Source organism: Myxocyprinus asiaticus, chromosome 28 (assembly GCF_019703515.2).
Source record: "Myxocyprinus asiaticus isolate MX2 ecotype Aquarium Trade chromosome 28, UBuf_Myxa_2, whole genome shotgun sequence".
In the NCBI taxonomy this organism is placed as follows: domain Eukaryota; kingdom Metazoa; phylum Chordata; class Actinopteri; order Cypriniformes; family Catostomidae; genus Myxocyprinus; species Myxocyprinus asiaticus.
In genome coordinates this window covers 33,578,361-33,600,515 of record NC_059371.1, presented here as the reverse complement: position 1 = coordinate 33,600,515, position 22,155 = coordinate 33,578,361, and the positions used below count along the sequence as shown (strand labels likewise).

Sequence of the window (22,155 nt, the reverse complement as noted above, 5' to 3'; positions counted from 1 at the left end):
TTAAGTTCTACTTTATAACGAGCGATCTACCTACTGGTTTGGGAAACAGGCGTTACTCCATCGTAAAATAAAGAGCGACGTTCGTTAAGACGACTATAAAAGCGTAAGTTACAACGTTATTGGGAAACCCAGCCCTAATCAGTAGTGTGACCAATAAATTATAATCATTCAACAGCTCCGTTTTTTCTCAGTTGGCTGTGGCTTACCTTTTTTTTCTTCCCTTCTTCTTTTTCTTTTTTTTTTTTTACCTGTTCTGCCTTATACACATTTTCCATTTAAGCCTATAGTCTTTGCATCACCCCTTACCATCTCCATTAGGTGGAGTAAAAGAATTGAGACAGAGTGAGCAAGAGACAGAGAAAAGATAAATATTTTTACTATCAAATTTTATCAAATTTCAAACACCTAGAGCACCTACTTGAAAATTCAGTCACAAACACGTTGTGCACAAAGCGGACACGTGACAGCACAGATGAAAAATAAGTGTCTTTTGTTCCGGGGGGGGGGGGGGGTATTGTGAACGCTATTACCATTTGACCGCGCGGTAACCCGCAACACCGTGCCCTGCTGCATTTCTCTCTACAATTTCATCTAAACAGACACAAATAAGAGACAAGGACGCACCCTTTAAAAAAACGTAAACATATATATATATACAGGGTTGGGAGGGTTACTTTTGAAAAGTATTCCACTACAGATTACAGAATACATGCTGTAAAATGTAATTTGTAACGTATTCCGTTAGATTACTCAAGGTCAGTAACGTATTCTAAATACTTTGGATTACTTCTTCAGCACTTGTAGATTTTTTCACTTGTTTTGACTATAAAAACTCTGCCAGTACAGTAAGACAAAATACACATGTTAAAAATACATTCTCTGAAAAACCTAAATATCTTATGCAGTGTTGTTACTAAAACAAGATCAATCTAATTGATCTTGTTTTAAGGATTTTTAGATATTTTTACAGGAAAACAATAAAAAAATATTATCAAGAATACGATTTTTGCCCTAATATCAAAGGTCTTACTAGAAAAAAGAAATTATGATCCAACGTGAATTTTCCTGATAAAAAAATATGATCGTGTCTGGTAACGTGCATGTAAAAAATGCTAGAAATAGCATTTAGCTTAGCATAAAGCTGACGATTTACACAAGGTTTATTTCTATTTCTTCTGCTCCAAACTTACTTCAAACTTACTTCTCTGTCTGCTCGTATGAATGTAACACATCATAAGAAAGTGTTTCACCGCTGTTCAAATGCACTTTGGATCGCATCATTTATATGTATTAATGTTTTCCATCTGAAAGGACTAAATATTAAATGAAACAAATGACAATAAAATGCAAAGTAATCTCTTTAGTAATCAAAATACTTTTTGAATGTAACTGTATTCTAATTATCAATGATTTAAATTGTAACTGTAGTGGAATACAGTTACTTATATTTTGTATTTTAAATACGTAATCCCGTTACATGTATTCCGTTACTCCCCAACCCTGTCTATATATATATATATATATATATATATATATATATATATATATATATATATATATATATATATATATATATATATATATATATATATATATATGTATATATATATATATATATATATTGTTTTCTTTTTTTTTTTAATTGTGTAGATGCAACAGTCAACATTTTGAATTCCGAATTTCAACCCACCATTTCAAATTAAGAAAATATTTGTATTTTTCAACAAATAGATACAACTCTTTAACAAATCAAATTCTAAGGAACAGCCTACTTGCCTCATCTCCTGTATTTTATTTTACTTCTAGACCCTGTAGATGCGATGGGGATTTTTGCCCACCCCCACCAGCACGAAAACGCCCCCATTCACCCACTCGACCCTGTTCCAGTGTTGCGGACGCATTTTAATATTAGTTAGACAGCCTGACCCGCATTTCACCCCTCGCGTTCGACTCGTTCCAATAGTTCACTGCCAAGGAGTTATTGATGAGCTAAAAGCGATGAATTCCCTCTGCACACAAATGGTCTTGGATCTTGCACCTAGCTCAATAACTAGTTATAATGTAGAGAGTTGAAAAAATCTGTACCCGCCGGCGAATTTGCTTGATGACTCTTGTATATTGTTGAATTCCCACTACACACAGACAGACAGACAAACAGACAGACAGACAGACAGACAGACAGATAGATAGATAGATAGATAGATAGATAGATAGATAGATAGATAGATAGACAGACAGACAGACAGATAGATAGATAGATAGATAGATAGATAGATAGATAGATAGATAGATAGATAGATAGATAGATAGATAGAAAACAGACAGACAGACAGACAGACAGACAGACAGATAGATAGATAGATAGATAGATAGATAGATAGATAGATAGACAGACATGTAAAGAAGGTGGAATTTTAAATGGAAGGGAATTGCTATGACAAGGGTCTATAGGTGGTTACGTTTGAAGGAATGACATTTTACGCCTGTGTGACATTTTAACTATCCCCTTTGCATTCATTTTGAATAATTTCAAAATTTTTCGGGTGCAATTTTCTTAAATCTTAGTCTTAAATTTGGAGTGAAATTTAGTTAGTCACCGAAAACTTTAATACAAGATAAAAAGGAGAAGAGAGTTGGAAAACTGAGCCTTACTAATTTTCTACATATGAGCATTTCAAGTCCAATATACATATTTAAATTAAGTCGTGCAATTCTTATGTATCCAGTAAACAACAAAATCAGCTAAATTCAGCGTTTGTCTTATTTATTTTTTATTTAAATTATTATTCAAATACTTAACTAGTCAGGCTAACACATTCTATTTTTTTCTCGTTTTATTTTTATTAAATATAATTTTATTTACATTTTAATTTAGTTAACATAGTTATTTTTGTTATATTTACATTTATTGAAGAAAAAATATGCTTATTTATCAAATTAAATAGTGTTAAGTTTTAGAAAGTTGTTTTCCTCAATGCATTTATTATCATTTATTTATTTATTTATTTATTTATTTATTTATTTATTTATTATTATTATTTTGTATGTCTTGCTTGCATTTAAGACGTTTACAATATGATAAAAAGAACTTAATAGCTCACAAGCGCAACAAATTGCTCAAACTTCACCCCCTTGCCTTTAACAGATTGGCATATGTGCTTTAGTTGCCTTCTATTCTCAGGGAACACTGCCCTCTCTGTTTACTACGCAGCGAAACAAGATGGGACAAGAATATTGTGCTAGAACAAGGAAATAACGTTAAGACTTACCAGTGCAACGATGCAGTCCTTCTCTTCCGCACGTTCATCATTTCCTCATCCGCTAAAAATAAATAAATAAATTTAGAATAATTTAGTGTAAAAAGGCATGGATTTGAAATTAAAATAATGGAATTGTTGTGATGGAAGTCCTGCACTCTCTCATAACCCTGGTGTAAATTAAAAGGCTAAATGAATAGGTAAAATGTATATAACCATATTAAGGCTGTTAAAATGTCTTTAATCTTGTGTGGAAAGTGTAAGTAACAAACATGCAACTCAACACAAAGTTATCAATGATATTCTGACAGCTACATTTCAATTCATGACTGTTTTTGTTTTAGTACAGCTTCTCTTTGTCTCTCTTTGAGGGTGAACTGTCCAAAGGCATGTTCCTTTAAACTAGGACAAGGCAATGTATTTAGCACAGGTTATTTTCAGTAGGCTACTATTTCCATTGATGAATGTAGTTATTTTTGCAATAACAGAGGATCCTAAAATGAGATCCTACTTGCTCAGGTTGACATGCAAAAAAGAATGCGGAACATTTCTTTCTTTTAGGTTTACAGCTTCATACAGTTTGTCTTAACAATAACATGTTTAATATGTCTTCACATAGAGTTGCCCACTCTTTGTCTATGAGATGAATGACAAAAGTGGCCTGATTTACCTGAATTTACGCTATTAAAAAGAGGGTGCAAAGAAAAATGAAAAAGTAATTTTAGTCAATTAACTACAGTGCTTTTACACAGAGACAGAAACATAATTTTATATATAAAGAGTCAATCCAATCAATCAATCAATCAATCAATCAATCAATCAATCAAATCTGCTTCAAAGAGAGCAAATTTGCCTCAGTACTTCAATTTTTCATGTTCAGCACTGAGAAGCTCTCACACAATAAGGCCCATAAACACTCTAGTACAGGCAAAAACACTATGGTATGTTAAAAGCAAAAGCTGTAATTCTTTATTGTAGCAAATACAGTCCATATTGTCCCATGACCAAAAGTGCAATAATTATTTCCTAACTATTTCCCCCCTCATTTATTCACCCCATCCATATAATTCACTGAATAAAAAGAGTTTATCCACTAAGAGGATGAGGGTACTGTCTTGGAATTTTCTAACTGCTTGTGCAAACAGAGATTGTCTATAAACAATATATGGATTGTTACTTGAGGCTATTCCAGCATTTAAAGAAATACCCTTGTTTACCTCTGCATGCAACAGCATTAATGCCTTATAAATTCTGCATCATTTACCCATTCTTTCAAAATGTATCTATGTAACCAACTCTGAAGGGCAATTACTGGCATATTGCTCTTTGTCTAGTTGCAATCTGGTAAATGACAAAAGAATATGCTGAACTCTGTGTAGCCTGCACTCCGAGAGAGTAAAACAGAGGAATATAAAACTATTGCCCCCTATTGGCAGTTAATGTTTTTGGCACTGTATTAAAAGAGTTTAAATCATAGAATAAAAGTAATGACGCATAGAAGGGAGAGAGGACTCAATTTGACCTTTAATTATAAATGTCAGCAAATTAAAGAATTAATTAAGTGCTTTCCATTATTCAGATACACAAATGTGTGTACTAAAGGAAAAATAAAAATGAAAACAGTGTTTCTTTTACTAACACTGGACATTTGATGTTTCAATGGATGTTTCAATGGACAACATTATCTTAGCTTCCTCATTTCAACACCCAATAAAATGCTCTAAATGTAACAATATAAAATATATTAATAATATGTATGTGTATTTTAATATAAATATGCAAAATTAACTATGTAGCTGTTCAACCACTGAATTAATAGTGTAAGGTATAAATAGTGCTAAGTGCTAAGGCACTGTGTAACATAACAGCCAGGGGCAGACTGGGTCTAAAAAGTGGCCCTGGACTTTCTGGCCCAGAGTGGCCCACCAAACCCGGTTTGCAACACACCACACCATAACACACTGGCTCATTGATTTCATTTCCCGGCTCAATTTCACATTTTTGTGTTGAAAAAAAAAGAAGAAAAAAAAAAAGATTATATTGAAGACCCCTATTGACTGTGAGTCATGACTACGGGCACCTCAGTGCAGAAATTGTCATAATTTTAAAAAAAAAAATAAAAAAACCCACTGTAAATGTGATGAGTGGATTTTTTATAGAAATCACTAAAATAAGCACTTTATAGTTTAGACAGATAACATGTCCGAAAACTTTTTTCCCAACATACAGATGTTAAGTTAAAATGTGCATGCAAGTACAAGGGAAAGTCTGTATTTTAGGTGCTGTGAAAAGTCAGCATTTCTTCAAAGTTTTTAAAGATCTTAATCACCTTTCAACTTTTTTCTAGAAGTGCAAATAAACTATTGTCTTAGGTAATATGAGGTTATGGAAACAACAAGTATAATGATAACATATTATATATGTGTGTATATATAGATATACAAGATCATAAAATGTTGTTTAAAATAGTTACACACAGCAGGGCACTGATGACAATGCTTAAAATTTCATGTTAATTACTCATATGTGTAAATGTTTATTTTAAAAAAAATCAGTGAAAACAAATCTGGCCAGAATATGTACATTTATAAATATAAACAAATTTAAATATATGTAAAACAAAATAAACATACCTCTTAAAGTGGAGAACTTTGCAGATATATAGCAGATTAATTTCTCATATTTTCACTCTATGTGAGTTTGTTGCATCTTTATATCTGCAGTGTTTTAATGCCTTCCCCAGATTATTCTGGAGAAAATGTGAAAAGCTCTATGCTTTGACAAGCGCTGTTTCTGCTGTCCTTTAAACAAAGTAAGCCTCAAAGACTCAAATAGCTACAAAGTAATCTTTTTCGTGACTTATTTTCTGCAGTTTTATCAGGCATGAGCATTATTCAGCAAGTGGCACTTCAGCTCTCTGTGGTATGAATAAATTATGCAAATGACTATGAACTGCTCATAGCTTTACTGTTTGCCTATTTTATTTACACTACTGTTATTGTATTTGTTGTAACTTACAGTTATTTCTCATTTTGTGATTATTCAGAGCATCTTATACTTAATATGTTGTCTTTGGTTGTCACTATTATTGTGATTTTTATGTCAGATAATGAGGTCCACGTGAGGTATCGTGTTAGTACGCTTGAATGGAAAAGTACTAGGAGGTGGAAGTAATTTCAAAGTAAAAGTCAATTCAATTATTTAAAAAAAAAAAAAAAAAAAAGCTATTGTACTGGCTTTACATTCCAAAGTTTTTTGAATATTCACTCTGTAATGAGGTCCGCGCGGGCATGTTGGAGCCCAGGGCGGCTGCCTATATTGCCTGTAGGGTGAGCCGTTTTTTTGTGCAGCAGCCCCGGCCTAAATTACCCAACGGCCCACCGGGAAAACGACCGGTGCTCCCGACTGCCAGTCCACCCCTGATAAGTGCCACACATGTCATAATGTATGAGCCAGTGTAAATTCACCAAATTAATTATTGATTAATTGTAATGTACTGAAAAGAAAAAAAGTAATAATTTAGCCAGTGTTTAGAATAAGCTAAACTTTGCATTATGACAAACAAATAACCAAGTCAACAAGTTATAAGTTCTATGAAGTTCACTTTGTTCACTAACATTTGTTTTGACGTCAACCAAAACCCCTCCCATTTTTCTTCTTGCCAGTTCTGTCTACAAAAAAATGAAAGGTATGTCCTCAACACTTAGCACTGGAGGAAATCCCTTGGCAAGTCATGGAATTTACAATTCAGTGGTATTTACAACATAAATTAGCCTTACAATACAAAACTACAGAGTGAAATAAGCCTTTAGTCTACAGTCTTGTGGACACCCCAAACTGTAATCAGTGACTTATAGGGAAGCTGTGCAAAGCAGTTTTGTGAAATGTATGCGAATCTGGCTCTTATCATATTTACATCTCAGAATAATGTCATGTTGTATAAGTCATGCTGGAATTTGTTGCTGAAAAAAAATAAATAAATAAATAATATATATATATATATATATATATATATATATATATATATATAATTTATAAGTACCCTAAAAGCAATGGCATTTGAATATTATTTTTGTGTATAACAAATACAGGATAAACTGAACTGAAGTGATGGAACGCATGACAGAACATTGGAAAGGAAAATGAAGGAATTTTAATTGGAATCCACAGTTTTTCCCCATTACAACTCTCATGAGATTGCACTTCTTTTGAGGGACCTTATAACTGGAAACAAAAGCCTTTTCAATTATTCTCTGAATGGTAAACATACTGCATTCAAGACCCTCCAAAAATTAAGAATGTTGTTTTTATTCTGCAGCCTTATCTTAGTTTTCCAAAAAACATAATCATTACTACATTGGAGATCCCCTGTAGTGACGCTCTTCCGAAATGTACACAACACCCCCTATTATTTACTACTTGTAGATAAATCATCAAAAATGATTGTATGACCATGTCAAAACATTATGGGGACAATAACCTTTCACCTTGTTTTCCCAGTGCTATAGAGCCATACAATGGAGAGTTTTGGCATATGAAAAGAATGGAACCAATATTACTGAGAAGAGATTTATTTTTGTGCACCTGCATAATGTTTGCACAGCAAAAGGGCCCGCATTACTTTATGCATTGGTTCTCATAATATTTCCCAGGCCTCCACAAAATAGTAACAGCTGTATGGCAGTGGAGTTCCAGCTCAGCCAACCTCTGCCTCATTCGCAAATTACAGAGAACATTCAGGAACATTCAGAGCAGTCTAACTTATTCTGTTTCTAAGCCATTCATAAAGTAAGATATGACTTAAACTTATCATACCATGATTATAATGGTTAAGCGGAGCCTCAACTGTATAAAAAAAAAAAAAAAAAAAAAACACACCTGAATGTCCAGTGTTGAAAGCCGACAAATAACTGTGATCAAAAAATGTCATATGCTTTGTATAAAAAATATTTTCTCATCCAATGACTTTAAACCATTTAGAGCCATTTAATCAACCATACACGATTCAGCATATCAATTGTTTATAAATAGTAAATAATAGTTATGTATCTTTTTTGTTTGGTTAATCATGTGACTGTCTCATTATCCATACTGAACTGTTCATGACCCCACCACACAACACCACATCTTCTCTGCCCTGCACATGACCCCACATTATGTCCGATCTAAAGATCTATGCTCTCATCTTGAAACCAATACAACATCGCTTAGCCTCTCGCAGTCATTCATTTTCACTCTCACCACAACATGCACATCCTAGGAACAAAGTAAACCATTTTCATCGTTCAAAAGTTGGTTATTTTGATAAGAGCACATTCTGTGATCCTAGCATACAAAACTTTCAGTGCATAAAAATTGCGATACAAGGTAAAGCACTTCAACCTTTTCCCCCTGAGGCATGCAAATCTTCACCTTCAATCAAGATGCATATATATATATATATATATATATATATATATATATATATATATATATATATATATATATAGTAGAGTCATTATATTCAGAATAAACAGTAATTTCATATAAACTTCATATTGACAGTAATTTTACCAATATGCAAATATTTAAACGTAGAGTCTAATGCCTCCAGTGAACAAAAGGCAAAGTTAATATTGAAAAGAAGAGGTCACCACTTCAAACAATTTCTCAAAGAACTATTGAATTACATCATTAATTAATTCCCGAGGGTGTTATGAAGGAAAGTACATATTTAATTAAGAATGGGAAAACAAGATTATTTACTTACTGCAACCACCTGGGATCCATTTTGGAGAGTCGGACTTTAGCTGTCTACAGACCCAGGCGCGAGAAACCCACACTAACAGGCTCTAAGCCGTTCTCTCTGAGATAAGACTAGCCAACAGCTGCGATTACGGACAGTTAACATTATATATGATGTAAATATATAAAGGGTTTGTCAGGTCTTGCAGGCCATAAAACCCACTTTAATGACCCCACGTGCTCTCCCTGCACCACTCACTGGTCCTGCTTTGGGCAATTGGCATAAATAACCCTTAAAACTTCTAAATTCGTGGCTAACGGGATAAAATAGAGGGGTTTGTGTAAAAAGCAACATAGTAGTCACAGTAACTCTCAAAGTGCCCCTAACGGTCAAGACAGCGAGCGTAGAAATTCAAAGAAGCATGGGAATATACAATGAATCTCCAATATAGGTGAGTGAGACAATTCTAAAATGAAAGCACATTTGGAACAGTAGTATAAATGGAATAGCTGACCGTTTTATTTTTCAGTTTAGTTTTTATTTAATTGCAACATCCATAAACCTCAGAAACATGGATAGTACAATGACCGGTACCACTATAAAAAACATCGCAAGGGCTGTGAGGTAAGATATACAGTATATATATATATATATATATATATATATATATATATATATATATATATATATATATGTGTGTGTGTGTGTGTGTGTGTGTGTGTGTGTGTGTGTGTGTGTATCGCGAAAGATTTCCCTCGCATACAACATGCTAGTCGGAAATTAGCAGTTTGTACACCAAGACAACGCTCTTGTTGTGTCCTCTGTTTCACCTGCATCGTAGCTTGGTCTAAATTATATATTTCAACCATAATGTAATAGCAGAGATGGTTGGTAATTCACTCATTGTGTCCTTGATGATGCAAAACAATGACGTTGTAGACTGTCTTACAGAGATATCCCACAAAGCAGGCAGACAGACAGACAGACAGACAGACAGACAGACAGACAGACAGATAGATAGATAGATAGATAGATAGATAGATAGATAGATAGATAGATAGATAGATAGATATTTTATTGATCCCGTGTGGGAAATTGGGGTAACCATTAAAAAAAGTCTAACAATTAATTCATTAATTCCTGATTTAGGGCGTGGAATACTTGATTACATTTGCAAACCAATCCCTTGTTTGGGGTTTTATACCAAAACGTCACTTTGAAATGTTTGTGTAAACTTCCTCCAGTTTGTGAAAAAGGAAACAGTGTCAGTGTCTGATGGGTGAGAGGAAGCGCTGTAAAAGTTTATTGGGGTCATAAAGTTTTATGTGCCTCCGTCTAGGGCTACTGTAAATAAGTGACCAGAGTGTTAAAGCTCAACCATGCCTCATCACAGGAAGTATAGACATGAAGGCTGGTCCTCTCAGCTGAATACACGAATATTTATCAATATCATATCATTTATTGTACTGCACAGCACGTTTTCTTTTCTTTCTTTTTTCAACTCTGCATAAGAAAATAGGCATTAAACACAAAACAAAAAGTGTTAGCATTTATTAAACGACAGACACAATTTAACTTTTGTTTTAACAAACAAAATAAGGTTAACAATCTTAAGTTTCAACAGGTTTATTTACAATGTTACATTGTTTTCTTGGACACAGATGGCTTTTAAGCCTGAGCTAACGAAAATGGGCGATATTTTGCCACTGTATTGACGTTTTTAGGCATTTAGAGTGAATAATTGATTAAGGACTGGAAGCTTATTAATGTGGCGTACCAGAGAAATTTCGACAAACAAACGGTTGTAATAACATGAAAACAGGATTTGTAGCCTAATTACAAAAAACAACTCCGATTCACACAAAAGTACAGCAGGCCTATGGGCCGTATAGCATGTTTGGTTAAAGATGTATCAATAAGCTGACCTATGTAGACTACTGTCGAGTCTAACAAAAGGCATGCTACCTACTTTAAAATTAGCCAAATCGAATCACTTACAATAAAATAGTAAATATTCTGATTGTACAGTATTTGAACAGACTCCTGGCTTACGGATGATAATAATAGCCATTAATATGACACTGTAGTTGTTGACCTTATTAGCACTATGTGCGGTTTACCCTCCTTGTGTGGATATAATAGTTCATGTATTTACGACAGACAGCACAATTAATAAAAGACAAGTCACATCAAAATGCAAAATACAGTCAGCAGATTGATCAATGTTCAAGCTTAAAGACCACATTATTTGCACACACATTTAAGTCATCGTAATTATATGCAGACCTTGGTATATGTAAAGGCTATAGGTACAACCGATTTTAGCAAAGCACATTCAAGTAAAGTTTTAGATCATACATTATTCAAATAAGCACCTCCTGCTCTCTTGGGATGGGACACTATCAATAAATATGGCAAATGTGGGTATATGCACATAACTACATATTGTAGACACATGAAATACATTATCAACTATGGTAGAACAGGAAACTCAATTTTAAATCGTTTATTTCAGTAAAAATGATCCTTGACATTATTTTCAGGTTGTTGAAGCCGTACAACACATTATTTATGGTCCTCCTTTCACTTTCAACTTTGAGTCCTTCTTCCACTTCATGCGACGGTTCTGGAACCAAATTTTAATTTGTCGCTCGTTCAAGCAGAGGTTATTGGCAATCTCGATACGTCTGCGGCGTGTGAGGTATCGGTTGAAATGGAACTCTTTCTCCAACTCCAGAGTCTGGTAGCGGGTGTAACTGGTTCGTGACCTTTTACCGTCAGATTCTGAGGTGGCATCAGAAAGATATTGGATTACCTATACTTTTATCGACTGCCGTCATCATGCATATTAATATCAAATTAAGTTCGTATTCATTAATGAAGTTGACACCAAAATCCATTAAATGAAATATGGATACCACATACAATATGAAATTTAAAATGAAAACAGTGGGCAGGTGGTATGGCGCTAATGTTTATTTATTTTCTTTAAAATCAGAAGTGTCATGCACAAAAATAACTGAAAAGTAATGAAACATAATCATAAATGTGAGAGGGCCACGAACTTCCCTTCATGTCCTGACCCAAAATTGTAAGAGCTTAAAAAATATGACTCAGAACTTAGACTCAGAACTAATTTGAGAATGAAAATTGACATTACTAGAATAATTTCGCTCCACTTTTTAAAAATAATAATGCAATATGTTCTTAGCAACTTTACAGGTTTATTAATTGAAACATAAATGATTAGAATAGTCTTTCTTTCTCTATAGAGTCATTCTGAGCAAAACCACTGATATGTAGCCTACAACAATTCAGCTGAAATCCCGTTTCATCTGAGTGACATACAAACTCCCTTTAATTCTTACAACAAGAAATAATACGTACATTACATGTTTTCTCATTTTTGCTTTTCTTAAGCAATTATATCTCCATAAATTTAACGGAAATCACCTCTTCACAGTAGCAGGACAGGTTTACGAGCAATAGATGCCTTTGTCATAAAATTTACGGCCACTGGTTTTATTATTTCCTGCGTTTGGCCTATAAAACTCAAGAGGAAAGTATGGAGCGACAAAAACAGGGTAGGAAGTGGATGTAATGACGAGGATGATGAGGTGCGTGCAGTTTTCCTTTCTTCTAAAACATACATTAAACAACGTTACCGTGGCTTATGTGTAGTTTTGTCATCCACGGATATATCTGCGGCTGCGACTGGTTCTGACGCTGAGACTGAGTTGAATTGGTTTGTTGCTTTATCGCCGAAGTAGTCTCCATTTTGATATCGCCTGTGAGGCTCTTGCCGCTGGGCTTCTCCATAACTTCCATATTCCCTTCGGCTTTTTGGCTCAACAGTCCGTGACTGAGGGGGCTGTACCCGCGAGTGCCTACAAAGCTACGAGAGTCCAGAGCCAAACAGGACTGTGGTCGCTGAATTGCTGCACTGGTCCTTGCACGGTCGGTTGTATTTATCGCCTCCCGTTTAAAAGAATTAGAGGGGATTTGAGAAGTGAAGGATCCGCTGAGATCAAGCCCTTCGTACGCGTAATTGGACTGGTGGAACTCAGAGAGTGATCCATAGTTGCCAAAAGTGTGCATTCTACAAGAGGAGGTGTCTTGCGTTTGCTTAGAAAAAGACTTTGCAACGTATGCACTCATTTCCAAAACAAAATAACCAACGAATCACAAAAGTCACTAGCTACGGCACAACAGAGCCTGAATCAGCTAATAAAGTATTCATAAGTTGTTTGGGAGTTTTATTTGTTTATTGTGTTTTATTTGTATTTCTTGGGGACCAGGTTTGTCCAAAAAAAGAGCAGGGTTTATAAGTGGAGGAATTTTTTTTTTTTTTTTTCTTTTTTCTTGATACGACGTATAATGCCCAAATATGGGATGTTTAAATAGAATCACGTGCAACTGTTGGCCAGTCATAAATTGGCTTGATCCCCAGGAGATTATTGATAGACAGAGAAACGTGACCGATAACTTCTCGGTATGGAAATCATCCAAGGATCTGGGCTAAAAAGGGCGAGACCGTTAGACAAGAGCGTCATCTGGCGTTTAATACTGGACAAAGCGGATTCGCATATCACCAACGCGCGCACACTTAGACATGGTAAAGAATATAAGATGCTATCCAATGTTATGACAATTCAAATGACATGATAAAATGAACAATATGGATACGACTAACAGTTACGTATCTGGCAAACACAGGACTACGCTTTTTCTTAGTACTATCAGTAAATTCTCTTGGGTTGTTATTGTGTGTGTGTGTGTGTGTGTGTGTGTGTGTGTGTGTGTGTGTGTGTGCACTGACTTATAGTTTGGGGACAATTTTGTACCCAGATGTTTGCCAAATCGGACAAAAACCTCCCTTAGGAGACATTTTGGGACGTCCACATTTGGAAAACTAATAGACTATATCTATCTGTCTATCTATCTATCTATCTATCTATCTATCTATCTATCTATCTATCTATCTATCTATCTATCTATCTGTCTATCTATCCATCTATCCATCCAGCCATCCAGCCACCCAGCCATCCAGCCTTCCTTCCTTAAGGGCCCTCCAAATATTGCAACCAGAGCATTTGTTTATAGTGGCATCACAAATTTATAATTAATAACGCGGAAAACTGATTCAGCGTTATATTACTTGATATAAAGCAACACAGAAGGGTTTTTTTTCGCCAGCAAAGCATTGCCGCTGTGGCATGAAGTGGTTATTTTTTATTTCTTGATTGAAACGTCGTAACAGACGTTGTAATAGACAGTAATGAAGCATATTTACAATAATTATGTTGCAATATTCCATCCAAGTTATTTGACGTCTATGATTGGAATATGGCGTACAATTAAAGGATAATCCAAATTCCGATACAAACGTGGATTGGACCAACTGGCCGTTGTTGAATTGCTCCAAACATTTAAAAAATTAAATAAAATCAATCAATCAATAAAAGTTCGTAAATAAAATGATCTTCAAAACAAACAAGTGTATGATGACACATTTTTATTTGGTTAATTCCAGCAGAACTTAAAAGTGGAGTCAACATCAGGACAATACAGCTGTTTTTCTTTCATTAATTTTATTAAATAATACACCGTTTACACAAACAATATAGTTGTGTACCAAGGAATATGTTTGATTTCATATGGTTTTGATTCTCACTTTAAGACAATTGTAGGCTATATGCATACAGCTACAAGTATGATGAAATGTATTTTTTACGTTTTTTCAATAGTTAATGTGCCAGTACAGCGGCATTTTGAACATCAAAACACTGAGGAGGCAAAGGCAATATTAAGAAGACAAAATAAAAAAGAAAAAAGAAAAAGAAAATATAATGCATCAATGAGTTAGGTAGTATAGTTCATCCCGTCAGTGTTTGTATCATTGTACAAATACGTGTGGACAAAAACACAGAATGTGCACATAACAAGTTTCCTTCACTTCTGGAATGCTTAGGGAGCTCTGTTTGGAGGCTCTGATAGTTGGGGAAAGGGGAAATTTAGCTTACTTATCAATTTTGAATATATGTCTGAGTAATTTTCTACTAGCCCATTGGCAACATTTTAATACTAGAGCTGTCAACCACACATATAGATCATCTGTGACATTTACCACACAGCCAAAAAAGAGCTATTTTGTATTCAAAGGATAGTGAATTGCATAATGGTGCATGTGCTACTCAATTTCTCCGTTTGTTTCTACGTGTGTATATTTTATTGGCGTGGTGGTAATAAAATGGTGTGGAAGTCGGAGGAGGAGGGGACGGTCGAAAGAATAGCAGAGTATACGGTCCATGCATTAATATTTGCAATTTTCAGAGTGTAGGTAGTTACGTTGCAGTTAACAGGCTTTCGAGAACGAGAAAAGGTATATTCTAATCTTTTTTTTTAGCTTCCTCTGTCTCCTCCTCGGTCTCCTTTTCGGTCTCATGAGAAGCACCCGTTGATTCGGTCCCCGGTACAGTAGAAGTTAGATTAGTCTCTTTCTTCCATTTCATGCGCCGGTTCTGGAACCAGATTTTGATTTGACGCTCGGTTAGGCATAGAGCGTTGGCGATCTCGATACGTCTGCGTCTGGTTAAATACCGATTGAAGTGAAATTCTTTTTCCAATTCCAATGTTTGGTATCTGGAGTAAATCTGGCGACCTCTTCTTCTGTCTGACCCGTACCCAACTCCTGTGTGAGGAAAAATAAGATAAATAAATACAATTTACACTCAAATAAAATCTTAATCAAATGCTATAAAATACATGGTGGGAATCCTGGTGGAGGCACGAAGAGAATTATAGATGTTATATGAAATTTATAAGGTTACTGACATAACATTTTGACAAAAGACTGCATTTCGCAGCATTTGACCCATATTCCATCCACAGTAACAAAGCAACGCGAAATTGTTTTTCAATTTTCTGTAACATTTCTTCCAAATCCCTTTATTACTTTTGTTACCACGTGTTATTAAACAGTACATCAGAAAGGTTTGCTGTTACATTTTTAATTAAATGGTGATTTAAAAGACAGGGGCAGAATATAAATGCATTTTTTGTTGTATATTGTTCTAATTCACCCACACTTAAGGAACAAGTTTTTAAAATAATTTTGGCACTCGAGGATTAAAGGAGGTTAGCCAAATGGGATTCCCCTCTCTGAAAAAGGGGGCTTTTATAGTCTGATGATTTAGTAGTGGTTTTATGAGGCCATAAAATGTAGCTACTCTGTTGATAGGACGTATCGTAAAACAGACCCATTCCACCAGGATGTGTCCCAAATCGCAGTAAAAACTCACCGCTGTGCGAGTTCATACGCTGCATCCATGGGTAGATCTGAATGTTGTTCCCTTTCTGTTCTTGGGCTCCTGCACGAGCTTGTTCCAGGTTGTACTCCTGGGCAACGTGGCTTTGCGCACTGAGTCCCATACCAGTTTGCCTGCAACTGGGAAGCACATCCTTATCTTGGAGAAACACGTTAGATCCATACTCGTACGGTCCTCGACTTGATCCAAACACAACGTTATCTTGAGGTGAATAGAAAGGGGACGCATAAATCCGGTTTTGCGTTACCGTAGTGCCATAAGAAGAAAAATGTCTGACTGAATCATATGTGGTCGTGTTGAGGGGCATATTGGGCAAAACCTCTTGCCCACCAGATAAATGGCAAGAGAGCGACGGGTTCGCGAAATACGAATTCATACCTTCCCTATCGCCCTCTCATCAACTCACCCTCCTATCTTATTTCCTTTCTCAATCTTACACTCTCTTTCGTTGTGCTTTGGGTTCTGTTTCCTCCTGTCACATACGTCTCCCGCCTGCTTTCCTAACTCGCTTTCAAATGAACTTCAGAAGGATTTCAATAATATTAATTTCCAGTCTCCGGTTAAGACGCGCAAACCAAGTGTTATAGCCAAGGCTTGGCTCATGGAAGGACAATATGACAGCGTCACCTGACCACTTTCAGCCAATTGAATGCGCTGTGTACGGAGGAATATCGAGCTTGAAGCTTCTTATCCCCGTGGCTTCAGTTGATAATGTTGAAATAAATACACACTCACACACACAGACAGAATCACATTCACACTGTCTTTTTTGTGCATTCATTAGTGAGTAAGCTTATATGTGCTGGTATAAACAACCTGTTCTCATAGAATCATGTTATTAAAGCCTGTGTACTTGTATTGTGAAAGTGATTCTGGAAGTATTTGAGGCTGTTTGAGGAAGTGCTGATGCGTTTTACAATGAGCTAAATGTAATCTATCAATTACCCGAATGATTTTTGTAGTTGCTTATTGCTTGTGACGTAAACCAAACTGTGCACATGTATACCTTAAATATAACAATATGACTATTCTAATGATTAGTAGGCTATATTTCTACCTTCATGGCGTAATAACTTTATTTTAAGCGTGTTGCGCCTGTTATAACTAAAATGTTAACATCACACACACACACACACACACACACACACACATATATATATATATATATATATATATATATATATATATATATATATATATATATATATATATGTATGTATGTATAATGTTAACATATTAATAATATTATGACAAATAATAAAAGTATATAAAAAAAGATTATGACCAAGAACCTAATTGCAGCTATTGCCGCAGTTTACATGTTTTCAACGCAGATTTTGTTTACCCTCCATTTCATTTTTCCTACTCCGCATTAAATAAATGAAACTTAATGTGCTGATACACATGTATTATTATTTTCATAGACATCCTCACAGCTTCGATGTCAATCAGTGTGTTTCACTGTGACGAAGGACTAGACTATATTTTTTGTTATTCAGAAATCTCCCTGATGTTTGTTTTTTTTTTTTTTTTTTCTTTCTTTCTCTAATTTCCTCGAGCTTTCTGGCGTTGAAGGGGAAACGTCTGTGCCTTTCCTTTCTCCATTTGTAATGTATTGATAATTTCAGTGGTAAAAAGAACCTGAGGAAGGAGGGGGGAAGGGGCATCATACTAAAAGAATGCGTCAAACGCGCCTTGGTGCAATAAAAGTCACAAAACCAGCTGAGGATTTCCAGCTCTGAGGCAATTACCCCTTTGAATGTATGGGGGCTGTGCAGGGAGTCTCTTATCTTGTGGATAGAAAGCTGCTCATTTTTTAGCATGTAACTTTTGAGGAACGATGCAGAACGAATATATATATATATATATATATAAAAACATTTCTATGAGACAAATTTGCAAAAGTAAAGTACTCTCTCTACATTAATATTTTCATAAAGAATTTTTACGAATTTTTGGGACCATATTTATCAACGATGGCTTTACTGTTGAACAATACAAATACAACTAATGCTTTATTTTAATGCTTGAAGCTATATTATAGCTATATGGTCCGTTTATATACATATATTATAGATGGAATCAGTGGTGGAAAAGGGGATGGTTTTAACCGAATGGTTTAGGGTATGCTCCATGACCTTAATGCAGGCCATATGACAGAAAGTGTGAGGCTAAGAACAGTGGTTTAGAAAGAGGTCCGCAAAACAAGAGATTGACAAAATAGCAAAATTTACTTCCAGCCTGACAGGTAGAAAGGGCATTTAACAGCTATAAAACAAGCTAATCTGCTTATCGATTGACTAGGATATAAAGAAATATTGTAGCCTATCCTATCCTATATTGCAGCCTTAAAGTAACTAAAAGCCGGTATTAATCAATATCAAAAATGTACTTAAAATCTTTTTGATAGGTTGTAATATTTTGGACAAAAATCAGATCCACAAAATTTAACTCTATTGGTAAATTTAAAATTTTACTCTATTTCTATAAACATTAAGGAAAGTGATTTTCATCAGTTTAGGACTACTGAACATTATTTTATTATGTTTATTCATTGACAAATTTTTCTAACAACAAAAATATTATTATTATTATTATTATAACGAAGGTTTTTTTTGTTGTTGTTGTTGTTTTTACCGGGTTGCTATATAAAAAAATAAAATAAAAAAATAAAAAATAAAAATAAAAAAAAAAACATTACAGTCCGCTGAAGTATACAATAAATGTATAATAGCCTGTTTATGAGGACGTAAACAATAACATGGCTATTACTATTAATACATTTACAATAATACACCATGCTGTGGAGAGAAGCAAATCTAAATAACAGATAACAGTAATACAAATATTTCTTGCGGGAAAAGCGAGCGTGTTATCCTGTCAATCATTGGCTATATTAGATTGTGAAAACTGAACAGTTACCAGTTTGAAATTTACGTGTACATTTTTCACAGCTATCATTATCTTTTAAATTATGCAAATTATTTTATTATTAAATAAGCGAGACGAAACTGAATAATACAAAAAAAAATTTGGTTCAGGAAGGTACGAATTTAAAAGCTGATCAGAAATGCATTATCAATTCTTACTGCATGCAATTGCTTCTAACATTTATATCGTTCAACACGTTGTTTGACCGAATTGAGAGATCAGATATTAAGTGTATGTTGTGTCTATGCTTGTCTGACTCTTTGATGTTCAATCGTATTACTCCAACGGCTTTGAACTGAAAGCGTTTGATGGTGATATATTTAATATTGTGATCTATTTTACGGTATCAGTCTTGTGAATGAAGTAGTGAGTAAAACATATCACACTCAGTCTGCAGTTGGTATGCTGATGTGACTGGAGAGAAAGAGCTTTAAGTGTTTTATTGCAGCCCTTAAGACAAATCACATGGTTGTGTTTTAGCGTTTGAAGAGGCAATAAATAGACATCCCGTTTGGCCTGTATTCTATTTACCCTTGACGAAACTATACACACACAGAAATGCGTCAAAATCTTACTTCCAATGTGTAATTTACTATGTGTGATATCATTATCTGGGGAAACAACAACAACAACAGCAGCAAGAAGCAATGCACATCCTAACTGCGATTGATAATGGCCTAGTCTGCCCATACTCCAGAGTTAAATGAATGTTATCATTGGCCTATTTTTTGTTAAGGCTTTTCACAATTGCAAATTCCTCCGCTGAGTACATTAGCTTGTTATTCAAAACCCAACTTTCCAAGCCTGTCATCGTTGTCGATGTATCTATGCAAAAACAAAATCCTTAATAGTAGCATGACAGCTGTAACAGAGATCTCATATGCAGCTAAGCACTTACAGCAACACACGAACCCGAAGGAGCATTATGCTTTTTAACTAGCACAAGATAATTCAGTGAAATTATGTGGCCGTGTAATGACCTCCATGAATAAGATGATTTGAAGTGGAGCGAATTCACATTGCCCTGCGGTTCATGTAAGGAAATGTTTGGAATTGAAAGTTCGCCTGGAATTTGTTTTCATTTTCATGTCAACTCTGAATTATGCCTTCTATTATTAAAATTAAATAGCAGTGGCAGACACAAGATTGGCTCAAAATTTACGCAAAAGATAGTCAGATGGTAATACATGTGACAATTTCATCAACTTTTTAGAACGTTGTTATTAGCATTAAGAATAACTGTAATACACAAATGAATCAATCTTAGGCACCTTACAGGCGCAGAGACATGGATTACTTAAATTGGCTCAATTCTGATGCCAAACAAAAGCTTCCCCAAGTTATTATCGGTGGCAAAGAGTAGACTCACAGACAGTAGACTCTATGTCGTGAAAACAACCTCCCCTCCTCTCTCTCTCTCTCTCTCTCTCTCTCTCTCTCTCACACACACACACACACACACACACACACACACATGTTGGTGCAGCTATCATTATGATGACTCTCCAAATACATAATGATTTTTATACTGTACGATCTATAGATTCTATCCCCTAATCCTACCCCTACCCCTAAACCTAACCCTCACAAAAAACTTTCTGCATTTTTACATTTTCAATAAAACATCGTTTAGTTAACGTTTTTTAAGTGATTTGAATTATGGGGACACTAGACATCTCCTCATAAACCACATTTATAGCATAATACCCTTGTAATGACCAGTTTGTAACCTAAAAAAATGTCCTCATAAACCACTTAAATCTGCCCACACACACGTCTAAATGGGGACATGCCAAGGACTTCTATAGTTTTTTATATAAAGCTGTTTATATAAACTATAGACTAAACCACACCCAAAATCTAATAAACAATAAACGTTTTTGTAATATATATATGTATGTATGTTTATATATATATATATATATATATATATAGTATGAATAAATGAGGACGTCCCAAAATGTCCCCAAAGGAAGGTTGGTTGCTATTTCTTCACTTCTTGGTACAAATTTCTTTCAAAACTGTACACACACATCGACAAGCCACATGCGAGCATTCTGCCTCAATGAATCCATTTCGTGCGTTATGAAATGTGTTTTCACAGACCTGGCTCTAAATAGTTTTTTTTTTGTTTGTTTGTTTTTGTTTTTGTTTTTTTCTTCTTTTTCAATATCTTTAAAAATCATCCTGCTCAGAACACGTAGGCCTACTCGTCATTTCACAAACAAAATAGAAGTAATACCAAAACAAAATAAAACGATGTTTCTAACAAATCCATTGACACATTCATGTGTTTACCAGCGAAAGTTTCATGTGCATAAAAATTGGTTTTATTATTGACAGTTTTTTCTTCTGTTTCCCCCCATAACAGCCTCAAGCATGGACTTCAAGAGGCCCATAACGGAAGGTCGCAGCTCTCGTTTTTTTTGAACAGCGGACAGTTTCAACGGACTTTACTAACATGCTACACAATAAGAACAAAACAAGTTGCCTGGCTAGATTTTAAAAGCTTGTTTGTTATTATTGTCTCTGTTATCATGACATATGGCAATATACCTTGTGCTGTGCTGTTTTTGTATTAGTGTTTTGAAATGAATGTTTGTTTGTTTGTTTGTTTTTGTTTTTTGTTTTTTGCTTATAGCCTATTAATACTGGGTGTAAACCACCATATACACACAAATAATAAAATTATTCTGGTTCAAGATGTTTTTTTGTATATTTTTATATAAGTTTATGATTGCTGGTGAAGCAATGTTTTTACCTCATTTTGATGTCGTTTATGATTTTAGATGTAATATTATAATATTATCATGATGTCCTATTGAAGAACCTAATTTTATTTCTATTAAAGAGACTTATATAACTACACCAGTAAATGTCAGGAACATTTCTTGATGAAAATTAAGATTTATGT

At 34.7% G+C, this 22,155-nt stretch overlaps 2 protein-coding genes and 1 long non-coding RNA gene across 3 annotated transcripts in view; all 3 read right to left on the bottom strand.

The window, feature by feature from the left end:
* LOC127419147 (uncharacterized) overlaps nucleotides 1-22,155 on the bottom strand; it is a 50,525-nt gene that overhangs the window by 27,044 nt on the left and 1,326 nt on the right. Inside the window, exon 2 of the long non-coding RNA XR_007893613.1 lies at nucleotides 3,270-3,321. This is a non-coding gene — a long non-coding RNA (uncharacterized LOC127419147). The remainder of the gene's footprint in view (nucleotides 1-3,269; nucleotides 3,322-22,155) is intronic.
* On the bottom strand, nucleotides 10,547-13,782 carry LOC127419145 (homeobox protein Hox-C5a-like). The gene is made up of 2 exons (XM_051660307.1): nucleotides 12,648-13,782; nucleotides 10,547-11,766 (listed from the first exon to the last, which is right to left on the bottom strand). The coding sequence occupies exons 1-2, from the start codon at nucleotides 13,138-13,140 to the stop codon at nucleotides 11,552-11,554; spliced, it is 708 nt and encodes a 235-aa protein (XP_051516267.1). The 5' UTR covers nucleotides 13,141-13,782; the 3' UTR covers nucleotides 10,547-11,551.
* LOC127419146 (homeobox protein Hox-C6a) lies at nucleotides 14,490-17,394 on the bottom strand. Its single transcript, XM_051660309.1, has 2 exons — nucleotides 16,284-17,394; nucleotides 14,490-15,673 (listed from the first exon to the last, which is right to left on the bottom strand). The coding sequence occupies exons 1-2, from the start codon at nucleotides 16,684-16,686 to the stop codon at nucleotides 15,372-15,374; spliced, it is 705 nt and encodes a 234-aa protein (XP_051516269.1). The 5' UTR covers nucleotides 16,687-17,394; the 3' UTR covers nucleotides 14,490-15,371.

What these genes read in the sequence shown, in the direction of transcription:
- LOC127419145 (XM_051660307.1), bottom strand. Translation starts at nt 13,140, where the DNA reads ATGAGTGCATACGTTGCAAAGTCTTTTTCTAAGCAAACGCAAGACACC. An exon ending in AAAACTACACATAAGCCACG is followed by an intron (nt 11,767 to 12,647) that starts GTAACGTTGTTT and finishes ATGCCACCTCAG; the next exon opens with AATCTGACGGTAAAAGGTCA.
- LOC127419146 (XM_051660309.1), bottom strand. Translation starts at nt 16,686, where the DNA reads ATGAATTCGTATTTCGCGAACCCGTCGCTCTCTTGCCATTTATCTGGT. An exon ending in GCGTATGAACTCGCACAGCG is followed by an intron (nt 15,674 to 16,283) that starts GTGAGTTTTTAC and finishes TTCCTCACACAG; the next exon opens with GAGTTGGGTACGGGTCAGAC.